We start from the raw sequence: 10,610 nt of genomic DNA on the forward strand, positions 1-10,610 counted from the left end.
AAACAATGTAGAAAGCCTTTTAATGAACCTACAGGATTCAGGCAACGCTATTAGCATATAAAAAGGACAAAGATTTCCCTCTGAGCAAATAATGGTGTATAATTAAAACACAAATCAAAAGGAGTCCACTGGGGAAAGTGTCCAGGAGGAGCTTTTCAGTTGGAAGGAGGAGGGGGGGGAATAGTTCCTGGCCCCTCCGTGGGAAGAGGTGGTCTCATCATGGGGGGCAGAGGAGCAGGGGGATGTACCCCAGGAGCTGGGGGCAGCTGAGGTGGTGCTGGGGGCGGTACAGGACCGGAGGGAGGCATGGGTGGCAAAGTCAAGCCTCCTGGAGGAGGTGGCGGCGGCGGCATGGAGTCCGGCAGAGGTGGTCGTGGGGGCAAGCCATTCATCAGTGGGGGTGGTGGAGGCCTCTTCACGGTTGGGGGTCCAGGAGGGATGCTCTGGGGAACTGGGGGCTTCTCCATTTTGAAATGGAACTGAAGGAAGAACTAGGGCAAAAAAAAAAAAAAAAAAAAAAAAAGGGACAGATTCAAATCAGCAAAGCAGCTTGGGAACCTCGCAAGGTGGCTGCCCTACCATGTGGTCTCTGGTACGCCAAGAAATATTGTGAACCACTGAAACATGATGTGTAATGCTTCCAACCCCAGGTGTCACCTCACATCGCGCTCAGCCTCTCCATCAACAGACAACCTCGGGTTCGCACCAAATGCAGTCCCACTTCTAATTCTAGAGTAGCCCGAAATATGCTCTTTGGCTTCTGAGTCAGTTACCAAGTTAACATCTCACCCTTATGTATAGCACCCCATCCCTGCTCAACTGTGCCTACTGCACACACACCCTGGACACAGCACCACACAAGTGTCTGGCGCACGGTTCCCCAAACACGTTAGGAACATGTTGCTGCTACGTATTGATCCACTGGTGCTGTGCTGCGGCTAAGTCCGTGCATTCCCTGTGGAAAGGTCTGGCTGCTGGACTAGCCACTGACGCGGCAGCAATCCAGGAAGATTTTCACTCAGCTTCATGTTTTATTTTTAAGCAAACGTAAATGCTGGTGACCGCTCAGGAGACAGATTGTGTATGTACAGCAGCAGCTGTAGAAGCTTCTTCCCAATGCACTTCCACCTGACCTGGAGGGACCCCTTGTTTGGGTGAGAAAGAAGATCAGTCTCAACGACCCCTTCACATCTCCACCTCCCTGCCGAGAATGCCAATAAGGGAGCTTACTTTTGGGTGATTGACACTTGCCCTTTTAGTAACTCAGATGAGCCAAGGAAGATCATGTCACGTGCCAAACACCCACGGAGAACGTTAGACAGAAAACATTCTGTCTCACATTGGCCTGGCAACCCCAGGGTTGTGGCTTCAAGGCCCAGCCACCCAGGAACACCACCACCAGCTGCCCCATTAAGAAGGCCGGATAAGGGACGTCCTGCAGGTAGGGAGGCGGGCTGGGTTTTGAAGTGGCCTAGGGCATTGGCCTGAGGACCCCAGGATTGTGGGTTCAAGCATCAAGGAAAGGAGGGCTCCAGCACACATCTGTGTCCAGCGTTCATAGGAAACTGAACCAATGTAATCAATCGGCCAGACCCACCACCAACCCACCCTGGAAATCGGAGTTCAGAATGTGGGCTTGTGAAATGCTCAGCATCAAGGCTCCACAGTGAAGGAGCATGAAGTGCCAGAACTACAAGATAATCAGAGTTAAGAATGCCTTGGGAATGGAGGTTGTTTGTAACACTGAACAAAACATTACAGTTGCTCTTTGAAAAGTTTACTACCAAACACTGACTTACTACAGCTCTGAAACTTTACTTTGCAGAAGAAAAACGCTGCTTTGCCTTTACTTTCTAGTAGTTTACGTTTAACACAGAACTATATGGTATTTACATTTCTGTGTCATGCTTCTGGTTCCAAACAATGCGTGTGGCTGACTGGTCAGTTTCTACCTCTGGTGTTCATAACTGAGGTTCTACCGAAGTATTTTGGTAACCACTGGCCTACGCTCCTCCACATTGTCCTCTTATCTTTTCACTCCCTCCCAAAGAAGTGAGTCTCCAGCTACCTGTTTGGTTTCTCTGTTCCAGTGAGTCCAAAACTTTCCTTCTGCTTTGTCAATTTCCCTGCTTGGCACCTGTAACAAAAGCAGTAAAGAGCTATTATTAGCACCACCAGATTAGCTCCTTAGCACTAGAGCGGCAAGATAAGCACCGCTATTCCAGGCTTGTGTGAGATGTGCTATCAGGCCTTAATAGACAGAGGGGAGGAATTAAGACACTTTCATATCTCTCAAGGGCAAGCTTATCGTCTGAAACTGGCTCCTCTTAACACCTGCACAAAAAGGATGCAGGAGCAGGGCCCAAAGGGCTCCTTTCTGTGCTGGAGGCAGAGAATTCCTTGGCTGCCCAGACGCTCTCGGCCACATGTCTCTATTCATCCTGAAGGGTGGTTCAGGAGTTGTCCTCTTTCAACACTTCCAACCAAGCTCCCTGTACACAAAGGCCCAACCATGCTCCCCATCCACATAGGCGCAATGGAATAGGTGGACACTGCTCTATTGTCACTGAATGCACAGGGCAGGGAGAGATCAACATGCAGGAGGCCAGAGTGGGTCATTTCAGTCTTACCATCCACGAGACACATTCCCAGCCAATGATTGGCCAATAAACTGTACCTTGAAAGCAATGGTTTCATAGGGCTCCGCCGCCATCAAGAGGTATTGCCAGCGTCTGTCTGGGGGCTCAATCCTTTGCTCGTATGCAGACATGAACCGGTGCCTAGGCATGATGGTTTCAGCGATCTCTGGGTAATCGATCTGTGGGGGGATATTGCAGCATTAGGTACATACTCAATCCTCCCCCCTTCTGCTAGCGGAAAACACCCCCAGCCATAAAGAGGGGCCAGTCCGTGTCCTTTGTATGGTGAAATTAGTACATTTACTGCTGGTGAAAGAAACCAGCCTTGGTCACGGATCTCTCCACTTACAACATGGTGAGGAGCAGTGCGCCGGCACCGAAAGCTTCCCCCAGCACCACTGCCCATGTGCCACAGCACAGCCCTACCAAGACCACCCCTAGGAACAAGAGGACCGTTCCTCAGCCCGTGTCAAGAACATTCTGATGGCTGTCTGTAATTGTGTGGGAACATGTCTACCAGGAACCGAGCCAAAACCCTCAACGACAGCCTCTGTTCTAATCCATCCTGCTAGGAACTTGCAGCCGAACAATTCCTTTACAAGCACCACTCAGCGGTATGCAAGGTTCACAGTCGCTTACCTGGAAGAGAAGGCTCTGTTGCCCCATTTCTGGATCTCTCTGTTTGGTCACTGTGAAAGGACAATGAACGAGTTCAATACCGTAGTGTTTCCAACCTGTGCACCACAGACTATGTGTAAGAGGTTCACAGAAGGTTACTATTACCATAGAAAAGTGATTTTCAATCCAGGGTCTGCACATTATGTCTAAGATTTCCAAAGGGTTCTGCACCGCCATTCAAAACTTTTTAGGGGTCCACAAATGAAAAAAGGCTGAAAACCGCTGTAATACAGTATTGCAGCTGGAGTGACACTAATCCTGTTTTAGGAATTGATAGTACTGCACAGAGCACCATCCCAAAGAAAACAAAAACTCTGACCGTTTACACAGTTGTAACACTACATTATTTGAAAGCCTTTATGCCAAGTGTTCAGCACCACTGAAATGCAGCAACTTCTGGGGCAGAGGGAGAGAACGGACACACAGAACATGGCAAAATAGGGGAAGATAGGGGACATAAAATGGAAGAAAAAGGAAGTTTTGGCCAAGAACACAGTGACAAAGCCAGTTTCATGAAGCGTGCCATAACAATTTTTTAAATAAAAATGGGTGAGTAAATTTGAGATTACAAACCTTGTTAGTGACACTCAGCATTTATGGAAAGAAAGGGGGGAAATCATACTCATGGGAGCAGTACTATAGTAGGTGGCAGAGGAGAGCCAGAATACATCCCATGCTGTCCACCTGTTGCATCACTGATCATGACTACCTATGCATTGCTGAGTCACTCTACAGGCAAACAAAACAATGCAAGGAGAGGGGGACGCGGCCCTAGAATTTATTTATAACCATATTGGCTGAAAAGCTTATTTACAACTAATATCCACAGCACTGCATTTCAAGCAAGAACCAGGTTGGTACCCTGACAGAAAAGACATGCCAGTCACTTGTCACCTTTGTAACCTGGTCGTCCAATTTTCACAAACTTTTTCACTTCCACTTTGACTTTTTCTGGTGCAGGCTGGGCAGGGGCTTCCTTAGCTTCCTTGGCAGCCCTGCGAGCTCTGAAATCAGGACAGAAGGTTGTCATCTAGATGCACTCAGAAATGCGATCCTTTCGATTAAGAGTACTCTATACAGCCTTGAAACCCTGCTAGCCGTCTCTTGCCAACTCCTGCCCTGACAGAGAACTACAGTCCCTATAGCTGTGAATTTGAACCCACTGCTACAACAATGCTAAACCAAGAGCTTCCCGTCTGACATTCCACTTAGCACATGAAGAAAAACTACTTGATGGGTTGCACCCAAGAAGAGAGGGAGGCTTAAAAGCCAAACTGGACTGTTTGATCTCATGCCTACAGCAAAACTAAGTTTGCACTCTGATTTATAATGTAAAACAAATAAATCCAGGATGAAGTGTTTGTTAAAACAGATACCCACTAATTTAACATGTCCAGAGACTGGAAAACACTTCCATTAAGAACTTACAAATTGGTCTGATGCTTTTTCCCCTGGGTGTGTGCTAAATAGCTTCCCTGCAACAGAACAAGACAAGAAAATTAAATATGACAGAAAGCTGCGAAGTATCCAGATGTCACAGAAGAGTTAAGCTGCCTTCTGAAGGAAGCTCTCAGACACGTCAATATTTTAACTCTTAGGGTACGTCTACACTTGCACCCGAGTTCGAACTAGGGATACAAATGTAGGCGACCGAAATGGCTAACGAAGCGGGGATTTAAATATCTTGCGCTTCACTAGCATAATCTCGCCTGCGCGCTATTCCAATTGCCAGCTGATTCGAACCAGGAAGTGCGCTCCGGGCCGCGTTAGTTCAAATCAAACCCCTTAGTTCAAACTGATGTTACTCCTCAAAAAATGAGGAGTAACGTTAGTTTGAACCAAAGGGTTTGTTTTGAATTAACGCACTTCCTGGTTTGAATCAGCTGGCAAAGAGAATAGCACGCAGGCGAGATTATGCTAATGAAGCGCGGGATATTTAAATTCCCGCTTCATTAGCCATTTTGGTCCCCTATATTTGCATCCGTAATTCGAACTAGGGTGCAAGTGTAGACGTACCCTTACAGCACAAAGGAAAAATGTATTCATCCTCATAAGTGCACTGAGGTACGGGAAAATGTACACTTTTTTCAGGGTCTCATCCATTCCCTCCACCAACCCAGATCTCAACCACCAATCACTTCCTCTCTTCCCCCACCCCCAAAAAAAAAACCCTGACACAAGCCTCCACATCCTGACCTTTCACAACCCACACTGGGAGATCTCTTGCCCCTGAGAGCCAACCGCAATTCATATACTAATGCCAGTCCTTAAAAAGATGCTTCTAGTTAAAAATTAAAAAGAAACAAAAAGAACATCTTTAAGGTACTTATACATTAGATGCATTATTAAAGGTGCAATAATATGAAATGACAAATTTATTGTGTTTCAGTTTCTCAACCTTCACTTTCTAGGCTGCTTCCACTAGTTTTGTGCTGCAATGGATTTTAAGTGCAATTCAGGGTTTTTGGCCTAATCAAATCTGTCCACTGACTTTTTTAATGTTTAAATCACAGATACATTTATAGTGGTTTGAGGTGCTGTACAAACCTGTTGTCACAAAGCAAAATTTTATGTCCTCCAAAACAAAAACAATAGCCAGTTTGCAGGAGTTATCCCCTTGGAAATGAGACCACCTCCAAAGGGTTAAATGCGAAGGCATGTTCAACTCACCTCATTGTTGTGCAGTGTTAGGCAAAGTTTACATTCATAAGAACCCAAGTGATTTTTCATAAAGTAAGGATCCTGAGGAGAGGATAAGAGAACAAGAACTGAATGAGAGAGGTCACATGCTCATATCAGCAACCTGCACTACACTGAATTTACAGACAAAGGTAATTTGTGTATATACAAGTCAAAATCATTCCTGGATTGGAGAGAGGAATCTTTAAGCTCATTGATTTCAGTTATGGAATGAACATTCCTTTCAAATGGATAACACCACAATTTATTTGGCAAGCATCAGCTGCATGTTCTATACCATACAAATGACAATAGGAAAACAAGGTCCTATAAGGTATAAAGTAAATGTATTGTTTATATGGTCAAATGACAGTGTTTCAGTTCAATCTTCAAAACCTCTCTTAATGAGAAGGCACTAGAAGTATTTCATTACCATCCACAGTTCTCCAGTAAGGCTCTGATCTGACAAGCTACTTCCCGGAGGTAGACCTCTGAACATGAACAGAGCTCCACTGATTTCAATAAGGCTCTGAATGGACAGTCCACCTGCACATAATAGGAATGTAAAATCCCATTGAATGCGTTTATTGACTAAAGGAGGCATGGATGGGGGGGGGGGGCACTCCAGTAATTCAGTGACCCCAGCCTTCAAGGTGCCAGGGCCTGATGTGAACAGGGGCTGTTCCAGTGCCTGGGGCAGCCCCTGGCTGTAGGGCACCCGGGCCCACCATGGACAGGGGCTGCACCAATGGAAACATATTACTTTTTAGCTGAAATTAATTTTTATATTAAAATATTTTCCGATAGCCAGTTAGGTTTATGGCAATCCTGTAACATACCACTCTGGTGAGATTCAATAGGTTTACTTCTCTTTACATATATGAAAAGATCCAAGCTCACCTTGTTGATGTCAATAGTTTCCAAAGCCAGCTGCCGAAGTCTCTCTCTGCGGTCTCGGTTACTTTCAGAGGATGAGGCTACGCCTCCACTCCCAGTTTTACCTCCAGGACGATGCTGAAAATCCATGATTAGGGCTTTTGCAGTTCAAGTGTCTTAGGTGTGAAAAGGAGTCTGGGAAAATAAAGAAAGATGTATAATGGTGTGATAAGTAACTCACAGTGAGTCACTTACTTAGAGCAGTGGTTTTCAACCATAGGTATGTAGACTGCTGATGGTACATGGAGGTCTTCCAAGAGGTATGTGGAGAGGTTACAAAGGGTATATCAAGTCATCTATAGATTTCCCTAGTTTTACAACAGTCTACATAAAAAGCATGAGCAAAGTCAGTGCAAACTAAATTTTCCAACAGGCAGTGTCTTGTTTACACTATTCTATATAGTACACACTGAAATGAAAGTACAACGTTTATATTAGAATTGACTGATTTTAAATGGTAAAAGTGAGAAAGTAAACAATTTTTAATAATATATTGTGACATTTGCATTTTTTATATTTGATTTTATAAGTAACTTTAAGTGAAGTGAAGGTGGGGGTTTGCAGGATAAATCAGATTCCTGAAAGAGATACAATAGTCTGGAAGGTTGAGAGCCACTGTTTTCAAGTTTCAGAAGGGTAGCCATGTTAGTCTGTTTAGCAAAAACCATGAGGCATCTTTAAGGTACCACAGGAGTCCTCGTAGTTTTTGCTGATTTAAAGGTTGCTCTATGTCACTCATTAGCAAACTGATTGTAGAGATGGCCTAATGGAAGCAGTTAAGTGTTGAAATTCAACAGAGTCACTTTCTCTTCTGTCATCTTCAAAGTATAGATTCCAGAGCAGATTTTGAATAAGGTAGTAATCAATTCTCCTGCTACCAAATTTCCAAATATATGCTAACTGGGCATCTCTCACCTGACCCACCCCCCAAGTTTTGTGCCCTAATTTCTTCTGTAGCCAGCATCCTATCTCTCATGGCAATAGACCGAGTCTCACAAGAAGCACACTGGTTACTATGCAGAGGCAGGGATACAGGATCACATTCAGCACTTTCACAGAAACAGCACTACCGTACCGAACACAATGGTTTGACCACGGCCTTTGGCAGTTTCACAGGTGATTTCATTTTCCTGGCTACTTTCACATATTTTTCTCTATTACAAGATTATGCATTTTTGCCTGGGATATTTAATACACTCACAATTGAGGTAACAATATTTGAAAGTTAACAGTCAATTAGTGGGCACGTCTATGGTCCAGATCTATGTTGTAGAAGTTGGACAGGTAACGCCATTTGAAATTCAATTATAAATTAGGGATGTAAAATCCCATTTAATTGGTTAACCAGTTAAACATTATGTTTAACTGGATAAGCACATAAAGGGAGTGCAGCGGGCTGGAACAGCACCCCAATGCAGGCAGGGGCTTCTCTGGCTGGGCTAACACAGCCCTTGCCTGTGGCACTCCCTGGGTCCGCTGCAGACGGGTGATCCACCTGGAAAAAGTAAGATGCTACACTTCACCCCAGTGATGCTTACTGGTTAACCTTTCATTTACCCAATACAAGTCACCAATTATTTGCTGTAAGTTCTGTATCTTGAACTGCCTCGTAAAATATTTTATACAAAAAACAACAAATGATATAAGAATTAATTAATAATCATAATAAACAGAAAAATACCGGACATCAACTATAAGCAAGTTGGGCAGAAACCACGTCTTCAGAAGTGTCTGTACAGAGGTGCTGCTTGAAGGGCCAAAGCACTGGTTGTGAGAGGGGCCTCAGGGAACAACTGCACTATAACGTAACAGTCATAACTAATAGCAGTTTACTGTTCACATTGCACCAATGAAGATGCTTATTTTCGAGCTGTGTAAGTGGCCACAGACATGTTAAAAGCACAGAGCTATCTAGGATTTTCAAAACATGGCACTGCCTCTACGTGGGATGCTCAGATCTGTTCCCGGAAGCCATGTCTGGAAGCTGCATCAGGTGCTACCTCATGCTTCGGAGAACAGTCACAAGTCCTGAGTGGCATTTTCAAGACAGAGGCTGGACTGGGGGCAGAGGCTGCTGTGGGCGTGGGGAAGGGATGCTGATTCTCTCTGAAAGTCAGACGCTAACGTGACCTCATATAGAATCCTAGAACTGGAAGAGACTTCAAAAGACTTCATCAAGTCCAGTCTCCTGCCCTCAGTGCAGGACCAATCACTATCTAGATCATCCCTAACAGGTGTTTGTCTAACCTGCTCTTAAATATCTTCAGAGATGGAGATTCCACAACCTCCCCAGGCAATTTATTCCAGTGTTTAACCAGCCTGACAGGTAGAAAGTTTTTCCTTATGTCCAACCTAAACCGCCCTTGCTGCAGTTTAAGCCCATTGCTTCTTGTCCTATCCTCAGAGGCCAAGGAGAACAATTTTTCTTCCTCCTCCTTGTAACACCCTTTTAGATACCTGAAAACTGCTATCATGTCCCCTCTCAGTCTTCCCTTTTCCAAACTAAACAAGCCTAATTCTTTCAATCTTCCCTCGTAGCTTGTATGTTCTAGACCTTTAATCATTTTTCTTGCTCTTCTCCGGACCTTCTCCAATTTCTCCACATCTTTCTTGAAATGCGGTGCCCAGAACTGGACACAATACTCCAGTTGAGGCCTAATCAGCGCAGAGTAGAGTGGAAGAATGATTCTTGTGTCTTGCTCTCAACACTCCTGTTCATGTTTGTTTGTTTTTGTTTTTTTTTGCAAGTGTCACACTTTGACTCATGTTTAACTTGTTGTCCACTATGACCCTTAGATTCCTTTCTGCAGTACTAATCCTTAAACAGTTGCTTCCCATTCTGCATGTATGAAACTGATTGTTCCTTCCTAATGGAGCACTTTGCATTTGTCCTAATTCAACTTCATCCCGTTTTCCTCAGACCATTTCTCTAGTTCGTCCAGATCATTTTCAGTTATGACCCTGTCCTCCAAAGCAGCTGAAACCCCTCCCAGCTTGGTATCATCTGCAAACATAATAAGCGTCCTGGCTATGCCAATATCTAAATCGTTGACGAAGGCATGTAACAGAATCGGTCCCAAAACAGACACCTGCGGAGCCCTGCTTGCGGAACAACCAAACTCTGCCAAACCCCAGGCACCTCTCCAGTTCAATGAGGGAACAAGCTTTGCACTAACACTCTACTGTCCTTAAGCCCCAACACAGGACTGGGCTCTGCTGTCACAGCACTGCAGGCTCGTCGGCCCCTCAGAATAATCCCCGCCCCGCAAGAAACCTCAGAGCCCCCCTGACCCCGCCACCTGAGCCCAGCAAGGCCTGGAGCCCCCCCCCCCCCCCCGGCCCAGCAAGGCCTGGAGCCCCCCCCCCCAGTCCAACTGCCCCCGGCCCAGCAAGGCCTGGAGCCCTCCTCCCCACTCCAACCCCCCCTCCGGCCCAGCAAGGCCTGGAGCCCCACTCCGACCCAGCAAGGCCTAAGGCACCCCCGGCCACGCACCTCACCAGCGCTCGCGGCTCCCCTCAGGCCGGCCCGCGACTGCGCACGCGCAACTCTCTCTCAGGGCGGAGGAGGCGCTTCCGGCTTCCGCGCGGCCAAGCATTTCCGGTTCGCCGGATGGGAGGGTCACGCGCGACGAAAGGCTTCCGGGCCGGGCGCTTCCGCGTTGGGGGCGGGGAGCGGCG

At 46.0% G+C, this 10,610-nt stretch overlaps 1 protein-coding gene across 2 annotated transcripts; it reads right to left on the reverse strand.

Annotated features, from left to right (window-relative positions):
• Window positions 1-3: 3 nt before the first annotated feature.
• Window positions 4-10,582, reverse strand: SF3A2 (splicing factor 3a subunit 2). Of its 2 annotated transcripts, none has more exons than XM_075903202.1 (9): window positions 10,426-10,582; window positions 6,897-7,067; window positions 5,988-6,059; window positions 4,746-4,792; window positions 4,212-4,321; window positions 3,279-3,328; window positions 2,678-2,818; window positions 2,069-2,137; window positions 4-491 (listed from the first exon to the last, which is right to left on the reverse strand). In XM_075903202.1, exons 2-9 carry the CDS (start codon window positions 7,020-7,022, stop codon window positions 156-158), a joined length of 951 nt encoding a protein of 316 aa, XP_075759317.1. In that variant the 5' UTR covers window positions 7,023-7,067; window positions 10,426-10,582; the 3' UTR covers window positions 4-155. The 2 variants fall into 2 exon arrangements, with proteins under 2 accessions (XP_075759317.1, XP_075759318.1); XM_075903203.1 differs by having other exon boundaries at window positions 10,431-10,573.
• Window positions 10,583-10,610: the final 28 nt, after the last annotated feature.

This window comes from Pelodiscus sinensis, chromosome 19 (genome assembly GCF_049634645.1).
Source record: "Pelodiscus sinensis isolate JC-2024 chromosome 19, ASM4963464v1, whole genome shotgun sequence".
NCBI lineage: Eukaryota > Metazoa > Chordata > Testudines > Trionychidae > Pelodiscus > Pelodiscus sinensis.

Coding starts and splice junctions, on each gene's coding strand:
- SF3A2 (XM_075903202.1), bottom strand. CDS start 7,022: ATGGATTTTCAGCATCGTCCTGGAGGTAAAACTGGGAGTGGAGGCGTA. Junction 4,793..5,987: donor TAACACTGCACAACAATGAG/GTGAGTTGAACA, acceptor GTTCTGTTGCAG/GGAAGCTATTTAGCACACAC. Junction 3,329..4,211: donor TGGACGACCAGGTTACAAAG/GTGACAAGTGAC, acceptor GTCCTTTCACAG/TGACCAAACAGAGAGATCCA.